General features: G+C 45.0%; 1 protein-coding gene across 3 annotated transcripts in view; it reads right to left on the bottom strand.

Moving 5' to 3' along the window:
- LOC115468251 (E3 ubiquitin-protein ligase TRIM39-like) overlaps positions 1-17,724 on the bottom strand; it is a 52,813-nt gene that overhangs the window by 17,249 nt on the left and 17,840 nt on the right. The window contains exons 6-7 of one of the 3 annotated variants that reach the window (XM_030199801.1): positions 10,985-11,008; positions 9,924-9,953 (exon numbers count right to left, since the gene is read on the bottom strand). In XM_030199801.1, coding sequence (XP_030055661.1) covers positions 9,924-9,953; positions 10,985-11,008 — 54 coding nt within the window. Of the gene's footprint in view, positions 1-9,923; positions 9,954-10,984; positions 11,009-11,305; positions 11,312-17,724 lie in introns of all 3 variants that reach the window. The other 2 variants (XM_030199800.1, XM_030199802.1) reach the window with 2 other exon arrangements.

Here is a 17,724-nt window from a genome sequence, read left to right as displayed (position 1 = left end):
CCCCATCTCTCTTTTACCCTTCCTTTCCAAATTACTTGAGCGCCGCTGCCTTGATTTTCTCTCCTCTCATGATATCCTCGATCCACTTCAATCCGGTTTTCACCCTCTGCACTCGACAGAAACAGCACTCTCTAAAGTTTGCAATGACCTGCTCCTGGCCAAATCCAGAGGTCATTACTCCATCCTCATCCTCCTTGATCTTTCCGCCGCGTTTGACACTGTCAACCATGATTTACTTCTTGCCACGCTATCCTCTTTTGGGTTCCAAGGCCCTGTCCTCTCCTGGTTCTCCTCTTATCTCTCCCACCGCACCTTCAGGGTACACTCCCACGGATCTCCCTCCACTCCCATCCCACTATCTGTTGGAGTTCCCCAGGGATCTGTCCTTGGACCCCTTCTCTTCTCAATCTACACCTCTTCCCTGGGCTCGCTGATCTCGTCTCATGGTTTTCAGTATCATCTTTATGCTGATGACACCCAGCTGTACCTCTCCACACCTGACATCACCGCGGTGACCCAGGCCAAGGTATCGGCCTGTTTATCCGACATCGCGGCATGGATGTCCAACCGCCACCTGAAGCTGAACATGTCCAAGACCGAGCTCCTCGTCTTTCCTCCCAAACCCACTTCTCCTCTTCCTCCACTCTCTATCTCTGTTGATAACACCCTCATCCTCCCCGTCCCATCTGCCCGCAACCTCGGAGTCATCTTCGACTCCTCCCTCTCCTTCTCTGCGCATATCCAACAGACTGCCAAGACCTGTCGCTTCTTCCTCTTCAACATCAGCAAAGTTCGCCCTTTCCTCTCTGAGCACACCACCAGAACTCTCGTCCACGCTCTCATTACCTCTCGCCTTGATTACTGCAACTTACTCCTCACCGGCCTCCCACTCAGCCATCTATCCCCCCTTCAATCAGTTCAGAATGCTGCGGCACGTCTTATATTCCGCCAAAACCGATATACTCATAACACCCCTCTCCTCAAATCACTTCATTGGCTTCTGATCAGATATCGCATACAATTCAAGCTCCTCCTCCTTACCTACAAGTGCACTCAGTCTGCGGCTCCTCACTACCTCGCCACCCTCATCTCCCCCTATGTTCCCGCCCGTAACCTCCACTCACAGGACAAAGCCCTTCTCTCAGTACCCTTCTCCACCACTGCCAACTCCAGGCTCCGCTCATTCTGCCTTGCTTCACCCTATGCCTGGAACAATCTTCCTTCGCCCATACGTCATGCCCCCTCCCTACCCATCTTCAAATCTCTGCTTAAAACTCACCTCTTCAAAGCTGCCTTCGGCGCCTAACCGCTCGAGATAGATAGAATGCCCCAATCTATCCACCCTATCAGATTAACTGTTCACTCGTCCTCTAGATTGTTCACTTGCCTTTAGATTGTTCTCTTGTCTTTTAGATTGTAAGCTCTTTGAGCAGGGACCGTCCTTCTATGTTTAAATTGTACAGCGCTGCGTAACCCTAGTAGCGCTTTAGAAATGCTAGTTAGTAGTAGTAGAGGCGGGGCTGGTGGTTGGGAGGCGGGGATAGTGCTGGGCAGACTTATACAGTCTGTGCCAGAGCCGATGGTGGGAGGCGGGGATAGTGCTGGGCAGACTTGTACGGTCTGTGCCCTGAAAAAGACAGGTACAAATCAAGGTAAGGTATACACAAAGAAGTGGCACATTTCTTGGGCAGACTGGATGGACCGTGCAGGTCTTTTTCTGCCGTCATCTACTATGTTACTATATTAGGTTGAAGAGGGTTGGTGAGAGGGGGGATCCTTGGGGGACTCCACATTCAGGTGTCCATGGGGCTGATATAGCCGTGTTGGCTGTTACTTGGTATGATCTTGTGGTCAGGAAACCTCTAAACGTTACCTCCAACTCCAAAGTATTCTAGGATATGTAGTAATATCATGGTTGACCATGTCGAAGGCACTGGACATGTCAAATTGTAAGAGAAATATGCTGTTGCCAGTTGCGATTGTTTGTTTAAATTTGTTCATTAAAGTCACTAATACTGTTTCAGTGCTGTGGTTCGACCGAAATCCTGATTGAGACTCGTGAATAATTGAGTATTTATTTAGGTAGTTAGTGAGCTGTTTCGTCACTACCCCCTCCATAAGTTTGGTTATCAGCGGGATAGATGCTACTGGACGATAGTTGATTAAAAGTCATTTGTACTTTTCTTTGCGTGTTTAGGTAAAGGAGTAAGTAGAATATTTCCTTTATCCATTGGGAAGAGGCCATTTTGTAGCATGTAGTTCAGGTGCCTCGTGAGGTCTGTTTTGTGTTGTTGAGGGGCAGATCTTATAAGGTTACTAGGGCAGATGTCTAATTTGCATTGCGACTTGGCGTATCTTCCAAGCGATTGGGAGATGTTATCGATCGAGAGTGTGTCAAAGTTGGTCCATGATCAGTCTGCTGGATGTTCCCCAGGTATTGGATCTAAACACTCAAGGAGGTTTGCATAATCAGTTGTGTTGGTAGGTATCGAGTCGTAGCTTTATAATTTTCTCTTTGAAGTAGTTCGCAAGCTTATTTGCTGATAGGGTGTCTATGTTGTTAGAAGTAACCGGTGTGGTGACTGAAGTGGTGAACTGGATTAGGAACTGGTTGACGGACAGACACCAGAAGGTGGTGGTTAATGGAATTCGCACGGATGAGGGAAAGGTGAGTAGTGGAGTGCCTCAAGGATCGGTGCTGGGGCTGATTCTGTTCAATATATTTGTGAGTGACATTGCCGAAGGGTTAGAAGGTAAAGTTTGCCTATTTGCGGATGATACTAAGATCTATAACACAGTGGACACCCGGGAGGGAGTGGAAAACATGAAAAAGGATCTGAGGAAGCTAGAAGAATGGTCTAAGGTTTGGCAATTAAAATTCAATGCGAAGAAATGCAAAGTGATGCACTTAGGGAGTAGAAATCCACGGGAGACGTATGTGTTAGGCGGTGAGAGTCTGATAGGTACGGACGGGGAGAGGGATCTTAGGGTGATAGTATCTGAGGATCTGAAGGCGACGAAACAGTGTGACAAGGCGGTGGCCATAGCTAGAAGGTTGCTAGGCTGTATAGAGAGAGGTGTGACCAGCAGAAGAAAGGGGGTGTTGATGCCCCTGTATAAGTCGTTGGTGAGGCCCCACCTGGAGTATTGTGTTCAGTTTTGGAGGCCGTATCTGGCTAAGGATGTAAAAAGAATTGAAGCGGTGCAGAGAAAAGCTACGAGAATGGTATGGGATTTGCGTTACAAGACGTATGAGGAGAGACTTGCTGACCTGAACATGTATACTCTGGAGGAAAGGAGAAACAGGGGTGATATGATACAGACATTCAAATATTTGAAAGGTATTAATCTGCAAACGAACCTTTTCCGGAGATGGGAAGGCGGTAGAACGAGAGGACATGAAATGAGATTGAAGGGGGGCAGACTCAAGAAAAATGTCAGGATGTATTTTTTCATGGAGAGAATGGTAGATGCTTGGAATGCCCTCCCGCGGGAGGTGGTGGAAATGAAAACGGTAACGCAATTCAAACATGCGTGGGATAAACATAAAGGAATTCTGTTCAGAAGGAATGGATCCTCAGGAGCTTAGCCGAGATTGGGTGGCAGAGCTGGTAGTGGGAGGCGGGGCTGGTGGTTGGGAGGCGGGGCTAGTGCTGGGCAGACTTATACGGTCTGTGCCCGGAAAAAGACAGATACAAATCAAGGTAAGGTATACACAAAAAGTGGCACATATGAGTTTATCTTGTTGGGCAGACTGGATGGACCGTGCAGGTCTTTTTCTGCCGTCATCTACTATGTTATTATCCAGCTTATAATCGAAAGTGATCGCTGGCTATCTTCCAACACAAATCGGGAGATGGCCGGCGATTTCTTAAAAGCGGCGAAATCGGTATAATCAAAGCGGCATTTTAGACAGCATCGCCGCTTTCCCGTCGCTTCGCCGGCGAAAGTTCAAGGGGACGTTTCGGTAGAATAGCGAAGGCGGGACATTGGCGGGCATGGGCGTGGCTACCAGATTGCCAGCTTTCGCCGATAATGAAAAAAAAAAAAGCGGCGTTAAGCAGTATTTCGCTGGGTTTACTTGGTCCTTTTATTTTCACGACCAAGCCTCAAAAAGGTGCCCCAACTGACCAGATGACCACTGGAGGGAATGGGGGATGACCTCCCCATACTCCCCCAGTGGTCACCAACCCCCTTCCATACTAAAAAAAATAAAACTAAAAACCTTTTTTGCCAGCCTGTATGCCAGCCTCAAATGCCGTACCCACCTCCATGACAGCAGAATGTGTTGTATCCTCCGACAGCCTTTCCCTGGTTGCGATGTGGCTCTCGGGTGAGTGTGACACCTTTTCTGTTAGGTGCCCTGCAGTGTCACATTAGCAATGCATTGTGGTGGGTGTAGGGTACTGGGCTCTACTCCCATAGTGTTTTTCTCCCCTGCTAACTGGGTCAGAGTGTGCCCTGTTTTGTTTCCTGTTGTAGTCCATGCAGTAGTGGCCATTTTTGTAAGCCAGTTTTAGTTCCCTTTCCTGTGTTACCCACGTTAGAGAACGTAGTTCTTACCTTGAATGGTGCTGAAAGAGGGCATTGTACACCATTGTGCCAGCTCTGACCTACTGCTAATCTTAGTACCAAGGTACTCTGATGTGCAGTTAACTGTGAGTAAACGTGGTTATTTCAAGAAAGGACTTTTAGTCTTCAGGTGTCAGCAGCAATAAGTCCTAGAGGCTGTATGCAGGTCCCTGGAGCAATTTTAGTGGGTGCAGTACATTTGTGGGTAGTGGGTTTTGGGGGGGGGGGGGAATTTGGGGAGCTCAGCTCCCAAAGTAAGGGAGCTATGCACGTGGAAGCTTTTCTAAAGTCCACCGCAGTGACCCCTAGGGTGGCTGGTTGGTGTCCTGGCATGTCAGGGGGGCCAGTGCACTAAAAATGCTGGCTCCTCCCACGGCCAAATGCCTTGAATTTGGCCGGGGTTTGAGATGGCCGACATAACTTTCCATTATCGCTGAAAAACAAACCCGGCCATCTCAAACCCGGCGAACTCCAAGGCATTTGGCCAGGCTAAACCGTATCATTGGAAAAAAATGATCTTTTTCGATAATACGGTTCCAGCCAGCTGTAGCGCCGCCGCCAACATAGATCGCTGGCGATCTATTTGGCCGACGACGTTCGATTATGCCCCTCTATGTTACTATGTAGTAGTTTGTTTACGAGTTGGAAGAGTTTATGTGTGTCCTTGTAGTCTGGTCCGATTTTAGTTTCATAATATGAGCTTTTAGTTTGTCTGATGTTGTATTTGTATTTTCTTTGTAGTTGTTTCCAGTCGTTGAGTGCGGAGTCGTCTTTTTTCTTATTTCATGCTCGTTCTAATCTTCTGACTTGTGTTTTTAATTCTTTCAATTCTTCATTAAACCGTGGTATTGAGTTTTTTCTGTGTGAGGTTCTGGTTTGAAGTGGTGCTATATTGTCTAATATGATTCTGCATCTGTTGTCCCATTCATGAAGAAATTGGGGTGAGTCTGTTGGTGCTGTCCATTCGTTGTTAAAGAATTGTTGCCAAAATGTTAGCGGGTCTATTTTGCCTCTCGTGGTGTAGGTTAGTTGTTCTCGTTTATGTTGTGAATCTTTTGTTCGCCAGTGAAGGGAAAGGTTTGCTTTGTAGTGATCGGACCATGGTATAGCTGTCCATTTTGTGTCTGTTAGTGCGAGATTTAGTTCTGATGAGAATTTGTATGTAATGATGTCTAGTGTGTGTCCTTTAATATGGGTGGGTTGCATTATTGGCCAGTGAAGCTTCCATAGTTGGAGGAAGTCCTTGCATTCATATATGTTTGTTAGGTTAGTATCCTCAAGGTGAAGGTTGATATCTCCTGCTATAAGAAGGTTTTGGGTAGAAGCACATGTATTCGATATGAAATCCATAAAATGTGTTTGGCAGTCTTGCCAATTGCCTGGTGGCCTATAAAACAGGATAAGGGTTGTTTTTTTAGCTGTTATATTAAAGACTTCTTGACATCCTCTTTCAGCTGCCCTCACTTTTTTTGTTCCATTGCATCATTCTTCAGACTTTCCTTCCCCAGTAATGGTCTACATTCCAGAGCTCGGGTGTATATCAAAATACCAAAAGCGCTTCCAGTGGTGGTTGTCTCTCTATACAAGAGATCTCCAGTGGTGACACACAGATGTTGGATGACGTCATCTTTCCACGATCCGACCCTTACCCTATTCCTGCAACCCAAGAGACATTTAGCTCACTTCTTGTGATTATTATGGACACTGGACTGAACTCTGAACTCTTGCTGAGAATTGATACATCTTGAGCATCCTTTTCCTCAAATTCACATTTATTTGGGGTTTTTTCTTCTCATTTTGTCTTTTGATAGCTAGTCTACTCTGTGTACAGCCCTTTGTTTTTCTCCTGTTTGTATGATCCATTTACCTTTTCTCTCATCTGAAGACCTTTTTCACCTGTTTTTAGATACAGAATGTTTTCTTCAGTAGTATGTTTTTCCCTTTCTCTTTCTCTCTATCCTGCTTTTTCATCTCTTACCCTGAGCAGTGATTTGGGGACACCTCTTGATGTTCCCTGACCTGTATTCTGAGACTCCCGGACATGGTAATGGGCTCCTGCAATATATCTTTAATTTCTTAGCTATGATCTGCCCTGCACTTCTTTATTCCCTTGCTAAACCCTCTTGTTTCTCATTGCCCCTGTCTCTTTCCTTCTGTATTTCTATTTGACCTGAATGGGACAGCTAGTGGGAAGCTCTCCCCACTGTGTATGTTCTATTCCTTTTCCTACCTTATTTAATACCAGATTTATTGACATTTCCTTCCATTATAGAATTAATAGTAATGAGCAACTTCCTATTTAGTGTGTTATGTCTAGACCATCTTGTTCTAGGTGTTGCAGTTTTCCTTGGTTTGTCTGTTATAAATGTTCTGTTACACTGTTGTTTTTATTTTGCTAAGACAAAAGATAGTTCCCCAGACTATTCTGGTGCACCAAACCCCAGACATGTTGCAATCAGTAGTAACCTCAGTTTACGTGATATTTCATTGCCTCTTCCTGGGATTCAGGCTCTTCTATTTGATCTTGGTTTACTTCTATGATGTTTATTGAACACCTAACTTCTTTTTGTTGTCTCCATAATCTATCTTAGTTGTACAGCCCTACGATGGTCTTAAGTATCCTGATGAAGAAGGCCAACAGCTAGTATACATTTTTTTTCTTTTTGAATTTTTTGACTCCAAGTACATTTTATAGTTAGTTTTAGGATATAAACCCAGATTGCCTATAAGATTTGTTCATCTATGATGAAGCCCAACCTGGTACCTTTGATATCTTGTATCCATTCTCTGATGTTCTTCTCAATGACCCACTTTATTTTTTGTCTTTTTTCCTACCCTTGTTGGCAGGTCCTTCTCTCTCCTCACACCCTGTCCTTCACTTCTCCCCTCCACCACACCCTACCACAGAAGAATGGTAGTGTTATGGTTTTTTTTGCTAGAGAGAGGAGGAGTTGTGGGGAACTTGGGGGGGGGGGGGTCAGGACCCCTAATGTTCATATTTTCAGGGCACTCCTCTGGATAATAAAACAAGGGTTACCTGTAAGATTTATTTCATCCCTCTAATTATTCTGTGTGCTGATTTCAAGCCTTGCTAGCTAGATCAGACCTTTTGAAATCGTGCAAGGACACCCATGTGACCTAAACTCCTTCTAACTAAATGGACCCCAAAACCTGTTTATGCATTTAGTGTGATTTGTTGGGCAAACAATGGGAGAAGGGGAAGTGGACCTTTTTACACATACAGATGTGAGTGGGTGACAGACGATTATACAAGATCTTGGGGAGACAGTGTTTTTTTTCCTGTATTTTTTCTGTATTTTTCTGACCAGTGTTAAGGTCATGTCTAGGGCAAGATACTGTACCAGGCAGCTTAAGAAATTATTGATTGTGAATTTTGTTACAAGGTTTTAGAAGATAAGTACATGCATATAGAATGGTCCAATGTAATTAAGATAACTTTAGTGGATATTTAGATTTGTATTAATTGGGTCAAGATTTCCTGTGTTTCATACAGTTTGAAACCACATTGTATCTGGATAATGAAAAGGGGAAGTTGGGAACAGTCTGCTAGCTTAACCACAAGGTCAGCTGCTATATAGTTTGGATATGTGATATATAAAAAACTGCTGGGCTTGGAATTTGTGACAGAAAGTATAGTGGGAGAGAAGTTACTAGTAGGTGGGTGAAGATGGCTTTGTGACTCAGATCAGGTGGAGTGGTGTAACTGCTATGTAGGAATTAGGGTATGAACTGATAATTGATAGAACAGAAGTCAGATGTGTTGGATTAGGAAAGTAGATGATTAGTTAGTGGGATGTGCTAAGATGGTAATTAGTTTCCAGGTTATTGTATAACATGTACTAAATCAATTGTATAAAAATGAGGGAAATCTATGTAGGTTGGGCTTCCTTGTTTCCAGGGCAGTGAACTGGCATGGACCCAAGGAAGTCTATCTAATAATTTATTTTCTGTATTTCAGACTTGCTATAAGCCTCTGCTTGAGCTACTATTTACTTGTTTCCAGAATAAACTTTCTTTTTATTTCACTTCTGAGTAAGTATTATTTGTTTAATTAGTGTAAGAAACAAATCGAAGAACGTGGGTGTTCTAGCAGTAATCAGTTGGGGTTTGGCTAAGGTGGGTGCAGACCCCAACACAAGACAGCCAGAATTAGCAGAAAAGGGTTTCACGCTTTCCTGACCCTGGGTGATGTGTTTATAAATCTGTTTGGCTTTCATTCCCACAGGAATGTTGTCCACAGTGATTTATGCTTTAATCCACCATTTGTATTATCCACAAATTTAATCACCTTTCCATCTTTTCTATTGACTCAACACGAAGCACAGATGTAGTTTTGGAACTTTCTGGTTCTGCTTCACGAACAGACCACTGAATCTCTTCCTTTCTTTGCTGGATGGATGATTGTTGATTCATTAAACTTTAACTCGCAGCCAATGGGAGAAATAGACATGCCGAAATGAAGCTTATCCAACACACCTATTTTGTCACTAAGACACATCACATGTTTCTTTCTCTTACGATTGGTACATGTAGCTTGTAACTCACCCCACTGGATGCTTGGTGGCCATTTCCAGAAGCAAATTCTACTGTATCATTCAGATGGAAACAGTTCTTGTCCTAATCTGGTCATTCACTCCCTTGTGGAAGTTTCGGAGATGACCCGAGAAAGCGAGAGTCTCCCAATGAATGTGGGAAATTTGCCAGGTCTGAACCCGAGGGATCACTCCCTGACCCTGATCAGGGGAAACACACATTGTCTTCTCTATCACAGGGGTGAAAATGATCCCTAACACTGGCTGTAGGTGTCTGTATAGCGAAATCTACTACTACTACTTAACATTTCTAGAGCGCTACTAGGGTTACGCAGCGCTGTACAGTTTAACAAAAAGGACAGTCCCTGCTCTAAAGAGCTTACAATCTAATGGGCGAAATGTCAAGTGTCAAGTGGGGGCAGTCTAGATTACCTGAATAGAGGTATGGTAGTTAGGTGCCGAAGGTGACATTGAAGAGGTGGGCTTTGAGCAAGGCTTTGAAGATGGGCAGGGAGGGGGCCTGGCAAATAGGCTCAGGGAGTTTATTCCAGGCATGAGGTGAGGCGAGGCAGAAAGGGCGGAGCCTGGAGTTGGCGGTGGTGGAGAAGGGTACTGAGAGGAGGGATTTGTCTTGAGAGCGGAGGTTACGGGTAGGAACGTAAGGGGAAATGAGGGTAGAGAGGTAAGGAGGGGCTGCAGATCGAGTACATTTGTAGGTTAATAGCGAAATCACACTCAAAGGACACATTAGTAGATTTGATGATTTGGTATAATAAGTTATATATCAGATTCAGTTACCTGTATATCTGCCAAATTCCATCCACCAATCTGCATTAAAATAAAGATGAACAATGATCAAATCTCAGATAAGAGAAATAAGTACAATGATATAAAAAATATATTAGGGGTGGACAATGATTAAATATTTTAATAGTAATCAATCATGCGATTAAAAATTGTAATCATGCAATTAAGTGCGCTAAATCACTGCATTTTGGCCATTAAAGAATAAAGTTTCAAACAGCCTTCACCCAGTTTCTCTAATGCCCCAATGCCTAGCCTTCACCAAGTTTCTCTTCCCCAATCCCTACATTTACTTGTACAGCAGGGCTCAGACTCAGCGTTGCCTCAAACTCCTTGTTTCGCCCTGCACAGTGATTGGGCTCAGCAGATACTTGAGTCACGCAGTGCAGGAATTTGGGGAAGTCTCGCAGTTTCAAGTCTCAAGAGACTTTCCCCAACTTCATGCACCATGCAGCTCAAGTATCTGCAGAGCCTGTCCGCAGTGGCGTAGGAAGGGGGGGCAGTGGGGCGGTCCGCCCCGGGTGCACGCGCTGGGGGGGATGTCGGCTCGCTGGTTCCCTGCTCTTTTCTGCCCCGGAACAGGTTACATCCAGTTCCGGGGCAGAGAAAGCAGGGAAGCAGCAGAGCCGATGCAGCTCCCAATGACGTGCACTGGGGGCGGATCGGCCCTCCCGCTACAAGGTAGGCTTCATTTCGGGGGGAGGGTGCGTTTTCGGGGGGGGGGGCGCCGTGCGCTCCGGAGGGGGGGGGCTGTGCCTGCACCCGGGGGGGGGGGGGGTGCGCAGCAATGACCCGCCCCGGGTGTCAGGCACCCGCGCTACGGCACTGCCTGTCCGTGCAGGGGAAGCGAAGGAGTTTGAGGCAGTTCCGAGGAAGGAGAAAAAAATCCCGAGTCCTGCTGTAGAGGTAAGCGTGGGGGAGGGTTGGGTCAGCATTAAAAAAAACAGGCAGCATCAAACAACATGGTATGCGTTAAAATATTAATGCATTTATAGTGTTAACGCATTAATTGCCCACCCCTAAAATATATAAGTTGTTAACTGAATAAAACTTACCCATTCCTGCAGGATGTGATTTTACTTTGTAAAAAAAAAAAATAATAGAGAAATGTTAGAGATTTTGAATTATAAAAATGTCTTTCAATGATCTCATAAGTACATTCATACATAAGAACTGCCATCCAGGGAAAGTCTGAAGGTCCATCAAGCCCAGTATCCTGTTTCCAACAGTGGTGATTCCAGGTCACAAGTACCTGGCAAGATCCCAAAAGAGTAAAAGATTTTCTGCTGCTTATTCCAGGAATAAGCTTATGACATAGGAAACACATGACTTCCAGGGTGCAATGCAGCAAAATAAAACAAGCTTTGCCTTATCACCCATTCCTTCTTCAGGTTATACTCAAATAGGAGTGACAATCGACAAAGCAAGGTCGTTGCTTTGGGCAGAACTGATGGTACAGCTGTTATAAAGTAAGAACGTAACATTATCCAGCCCATATTCAGCCCACAGCAGTCAGCAGTTTTTATGTTTAAATCATTTTGAGAGGCATTCAAGAGCTTTATGAAATGGCCACGAACGAAGCTATTTCGATATCAATGCTTCACAAAAGACTATTGCTGAGCTGCCCTCAGAGGGAATTAGTTCCTCTCGCTCTGCGATGGTCGGAGGACCTACAGAAACTGATCACAACAAGAATTTTGGTGGGAAGCATGAGCCAAATCCCAAGTAGGACAAGTAGTGCTGAACTTAGAGACTGTCAGGGTAGAGTGATTTTTAGGGCTTATACCTCTCGATCAAGGTTGCATAAAATGGGTGGAGCAGACTCGCCCCAATGTATTAGATGTAGAGGACCTATGAGCACTTTTTATCATGCTATATGGGCCTGCCCAGCGATCAAAGCTTTTTGGTTAAAAGTGATTCGTTTTCTGGAGAGAATTATGGGGTGGAAGATATTGGTTTTGCCGGAAAGTGTTCTGTTGGGAGTTGTTGTCCCCTTTGGGGGGCGGGTACTGTCCATCAAACCTTATTAGTTCATAAAGCATTTCTAATAGGTAAAAAATGTATTTTAGTAAATTGGATAAAGCCTGAGGCTCCTTCTTATTGGCAATGGTGCAACTTCGAGACTCACACTTCAAATTTAAATTACAACGACAATTCTATTTAACTTGGGAGAGGTATATTCAAGCTGTAGCACCTCAGACCCGCAGCTTTATTCTTAACCAACTTGGTGAATTATCAGGCTCTGGATGAGGGTTGGTAGCTATGGAGGGAATAAGATTTCCTCACTACAATTAGATAGAGTTAGAAGGTATAACATGGAGTGGGGGGGCTGGAGAACTCTAGGGGAGGGTTTATTGAATCTTTTCCGATAGGCACGTATAGGAGGCTCGGGGGTGGGGGGTTATTTTCACAATAGGTGTCCTTGTTCTGGATTGTTGCCTGGTGGGTTAGGTAGACGGTGGGGCTGAGCAAGGGTTTCCTATCTCCCTTTTCTACTGTCAACATCTTTTGTGATCCGGGCTTCATCAGCCTGGTTCTTAGTATTATCTTGGGGGGGGGGGAGGGGGTATTGATCTTAGGGGTAGTATAGGAGGGGGGGTATGCTACCATAAACTTGGGTTGGGCTTATGGACACTGACTGTTTTTGGGTAGCCAGCTCTGACTATCTCTTCCCAACTTAATATATTCTGAGCTTGTCAGTTCCTTAAACTGTTGTATAATTAAAGTTGTTGAAGCTCAATTTGGAGGGGAGGGGGGTTAGGAGAGTGGGTGGGAGGGAGTAGAAAATGTTAAAATGATTTATGTTTCAACAGTTTTATTAATGATCCTTCAAAATGAACATACAGCATATCATTAGGCAACAATCTGCTAACAATCCTTCAAAATACAAATAAAGTGATAATTGGAACATCAGACATTTTAACATAATTGAACGGGGCGCCCAAGTTTTCCTGAGGGCATCCTTGCAGGACATCTTCGCGAAGGGGCAGGGAAACCTGTATTATCGAAACAAGATGGGAGCTATCTTCCATTTCCATAATATGGTAGAGGACGCCCAAATCTCAACATTTAGGTCGACCTTAGAGGTGGTCGCCCTTAGAGATGGTCGTCCCCGGTTTTCAGCGACAATGGAAACCGAGGACGCCCATCTCAGAAATGACCAAATCCAAGCCATTTGGTCATAAGAGGAACCAGCATTTGTAGTGCACTGGTCACCTTCACATGCCAGGACACCAACCGGACACCCTAGGGGGCACTGCAGTGGACTTTAGAAAAAGCTCCCAGGTGCAAAGCTCCCTTACCCCCAAACCCACTCCCCACAACTGTACACCACTACCATAGCCCTTAGGGATGAAGGGGGGCACCTAGATGTGGGTACAGTGGATTTGTGGTGGGTTTTGGAGGGCTCACATTTACCACCACAAGTGTAGCAGGTAGGGGGGGATGGGCCTGGGTCCGCCTGCCTGAAGTGCACTGCACCCACTGAAACTGCTCCAGGGACCTGCATACTGCTGAAATGGAGATGGGTATGACATTTGAGGCTAGCATAGAGGCTGGCAAAAAATATTTTTAAAGTTGTTTTTTGAGGGTGGGAGGGGTTAGTGACCACTGGGGGAGTAAGGGGAGGTCATCCCCGATTCCCTCCGGTGGTCATCTGGTCAGTTCGGGCACCTTTTTGAGGCTAGGTTGCAAGAAAACAAAGTCGGCTAAGTGCTCGTCAGGGGCGTCCTTTTTTCCATTATCGGCCGAGGACGCCCATGTGTTAAGCACGCCCCAGTCCCGCTTTCACTATGCTTCCGACACGCCCCCGTGAACTTTGGTCGTCCCCGCGATGGGAAGCAGTTGAGGGCACCCAAAATCGGCTTTCGATTATGCCGATTTGGGCGACCCTGAGAGAAGGACACCCATCTCCCGATTTGTGTCGAAAGATTGGCGCCCTTCTCTTTCGAAAATAAGCCTGTTTGTATTCATTTTAATGCCAAATCCACAAAAACATATGAATCCAGTCATATAAACAACCATATTCCCACCCCCAAACACTCCTTTTTTCACTCCGTCCCCCCACCCTTTAAGTAACCATAATAATGAGAAAACACTGCATAATTAGTGTGATATTGACTGGATAATATGCTAGTTTTTTGTGTGTTGTTTATATGAGATATGTGCTATTCTTTTCATTAGTTGCCCAATTTGTGCCATTATGTGACATCAGCCTTATGCATTATTTATTACGTGACAGGTGCTGCTCTTTTCCCATTTGTCCACTTTTTCTAAATATCAGTGTTCCCAAATGTTCCTTTGAACTTTAAGTATTGGAGGGAGACTGTTTTCTTTTGTGTGTGTGTGTGCTAGTAGCTAGTAAAAGTGGGACTTTCACTTCAGCTGAGGCTCTGTGAATTCTATGTCCTGATCTTCCCTGGTACTGTTTAGGCAGTATACAGATGTTTAGTTAGTGTTATAATTAATCAATATTTCAGTTACCTGTTATTGTTTGCTATTTGCACTATTTTGTTCCACTGTTCAATATTTTTTTTTAATTTTAATCTCTATTAATTTTTTTATCAAATGTAACAATACAGTTACATTTGAATAAGCAATACAGAAAGAAAAATATAAATTTAAGTAAAACATTTTTACCAAGAAAATAACAAAATTATCTTCTTTAGACCTCAATTAGTGGGGGGTAGTCTAAGCAAATGTGAAGACTACACAAAGTAGAACAAAATTAAATAGGAAATATGCATTGCATGTATACCTAGCTTATTAACAATTATTATTCATCAAGACCTACGGTTTACCAAGTTTCTTCATATTTATAAATGCCTTCAACTGTTCAGGCTGGTAGAAATAATACTTAAGACCCAAATATTTAATAACACATTTACAAGGAAAATTAAGGTAGAAGGAGGCCCCTAAAGATATCACATGTTTAGTTAGTGTTATAATTAATCAATATTTCAGTTACCTGTTATTGTTTGCTATTTGCACTATTTTGTTCCACTGTTCAATATTTTTAAGAGAATTAACCTACTTGTTTGTTTGCCCCATTTGTCTGGACTGATAAAGAAATCTGGTGGTTTGTGTGTTGGGTCTGTGAGTGCTTTCTGGGAACTGTGGGACCACTGGGACTGTGGCCCAAGTAAACTAGAAATCACTGGGAATAACTTGAAAGCAGGAGACTCGCCCAGAGGCAGTTATGAATCAGTCTGTGGGAGGAGGGTGCTAGTGTAGAGCACAAGAAGCAGGTGCAGGCAGACCTGAGCTGTGTTGGGGATAGACATAGGCGCCAACTCCGTGGGTGCTGTGGGTGCTCGAGCACCCCCAATATTTTGAAACCTGTCCTCCTTGCTTTCCTGCAGCTCAGCCAGTGCTTAAAACTGATTTTACCTGACTGAACGGCAGTGAAAGCAGAGCAGGCTCGCCTCTTCAGTCTTCTCCTTCCCTCTCTCAGCGTCCCGCCCTCATTTCCTGTTTACGCAAGGGCGGGACGCTGAAAGAGGGAAGGAGAAGACTGAAGAGGCGAGCCTGCTCTGCTCTGCTTTCACTGCCGTTCAGTCAGGTAAATCAAAGTAATAGATTTTAAACTAACAGGAGGTAGAAAGAAGTTTAATTTGTGTCGTCCTCTTATTTTGTGAAAAAATGTGTCTTTGAAAGTTAGACTAAAGTGTCCTAAGGGCTCATGTTTAGGGTTATTTTTTTTTCTTTTCAGTTAATGGCCATGGTTCTAAACCTCTGTCTCCTTGTTTGAGTTTTACATTAACTCAGATTTGAATATTATTTGTCTTAATATTTATAATAAACTAGTAAAAAAGCCCCATTTCTGATGCAAATGAAACGGGGGCTAGCAAGGTTTTCTTCTGTTTGCATGTGGGAGTGTGTGTGTCCCTGCCCTCTGTCCTCTCTCCCCTCCCCCCTCTGAGTCCTTCACTGTTACAGAGAGAGCGATTTGATTCGTGCTTTGCTGTGTTTTCCTTCACTGTTTGTGTTACAGAGAGAGCGAGGGCGGGGCAGACACTCATGGGGAAACCGGATATCTCTGTCCCTGCCCTCTGCCCTCTCTCCCCTCCCCCCTCTGAGTCCTTCACTGTTACAGAGAGAGCGATTTGATGTGTTGTTCTTCACTGTTTGTGTTACAGAGAGAGCGAGGGCGGGGCAGACACTCATGGGGAAACCGGATATCTCTGTCCCTGCCCTCTGCCCTCTCTCCCCTCCCCCCTCTGAGTCCTTCACTGTTACAGAGAGAGCGATTTGATGTGTTTTTCTTCACTGTTTGTGTTACAGAGAGAGGGAGGGCGGGGCAGACACTCATGGGGAAACCGGATATCTCTGTCCCTGCCCTCTGCCCTCTCTCCCCTCCCCCCTCTGAGTCCTTCACTGTTACAGAGAGAGCGATTTGATTTAGTGCTTTGCTGTGTTTTCCTTCACTGTTTGTGTTACAGAGAGAGCGAGGGCGGGGCAGACACTCATGGGGAAACCGGATTTCTCTCCCCCTTCACACTTCCGGCTGAATGATGGATGCATCTGGTTCTAGATTGTAAGCTCTTTAAGCAGGGACTGTCTTTTTGTGTATGGTGTACTGCACTGCGTATGCCTTGTAGCGCTATAGAAATGATAAGTATTAGTAGTATGGATGGGAGGGCAGGGGAGAGAGGAGAATTACTGGATATGGATGGGGGGAGAGGGCAGGGGAGAGAGGAGAGTTGCTGTACATGGATGCAGGGGAGGGCAGGAGAAATGCTGGACATGGAGGAGAGGAAAGACAGGAAGGAGATGCACATGGACGGAGGGGAGGGGAGAGAGGAGAAATGCTGGACATGGAGTGGAGGAAAGGCAGGAAGTAGATGCACATGGAGGGGAGAGGAGAAATGCTGGACATGGATGGAGGGAAAAGGAGGACAGGAGGAAATGCACATGGATGGCGGGGAGAGAGGAGAAATGCTGGACATAGATGGAGGGGAGGGAAGACAGGAGGAGATGCACATGGATGGAGGGGAGAGAAGAAAAATGCTGGACATGGATGGAGGGGAAGAGAGGAAGTGAGATGAACATGGATGGAGGGGCGGAGAGAGAGGAAAAATGGTGGACATGGATGGAGGAGAGGGAAGAGAGAGGAAGGAGTTGCATATGGATGGAGGGGAGTGAAGAAAGAGGAAGGAGATGTATACTGACAGAGATGAGGGAAAGGGAGAAGAGGAGAAAAACTACACATAGATGGAGAAAATAGACGCTGGACGGAAAGAGAGAAGAGAGGGGGCAGACGCTGGATGGAAAGAGAGAAGAGAGGGGGCAGACGCTGGATGGAAAGGGGGAAGGGAGGGGGCAGATGCTGGAAGGAAAGAGAGAAGAGAGGGGGCAGACGCTGGATGGAAAGGAGAGAGGGGGCAGATGCTGGATGGAAAGGGGGAAGGGAGGGGGCAGATGCTGGAAGGAAAGGGGGGAGAGAGGGGGTAGACGCTGGATGGAAAGGGGGGAAGTTAAAGATCGAGGAAAGAAGAAACAAGAGACTGGGACCAACACAATTAGAAACAGTAAACGGCCAGACCACAAAGGTAGGAAAAATGAATTTTATTTTTAGTTTAGGATAAAGTAGTGTGGTAGCTGTGTTAATAAATACAGAAAATGGAAGTAAGGTGATACCTTTACTGGACTAATTTTAATACATTTTTGACTAATGTTTGGAGACCAAATGCTCCTTTCTTATGTCAGAACAGAATATCATAACAGCAGTATACTGTCCTGACCTGAGGAAAGAGGTTTTGGCCTTTGAAAGCTAATTGAAAAATGTATTTAGTCC

This window comes from Microcaecilia unicolor, chromosome 4 (assembly GCF_901765095.1).
Source record: "Microcaecilia unicolor chromosome 4, aMicUni1.1, whole genome shotgun sequence".
Lineage (NCBI taxonomy): Eukaryota > Metazoa > Chordata > Amphibia > Gymnophiona > Siphonopidae > Microcaecilia > Microcaecilia unicolor.
This window is presented reverse-complemented; position numbering and strand designations above follow the sequence as displayed.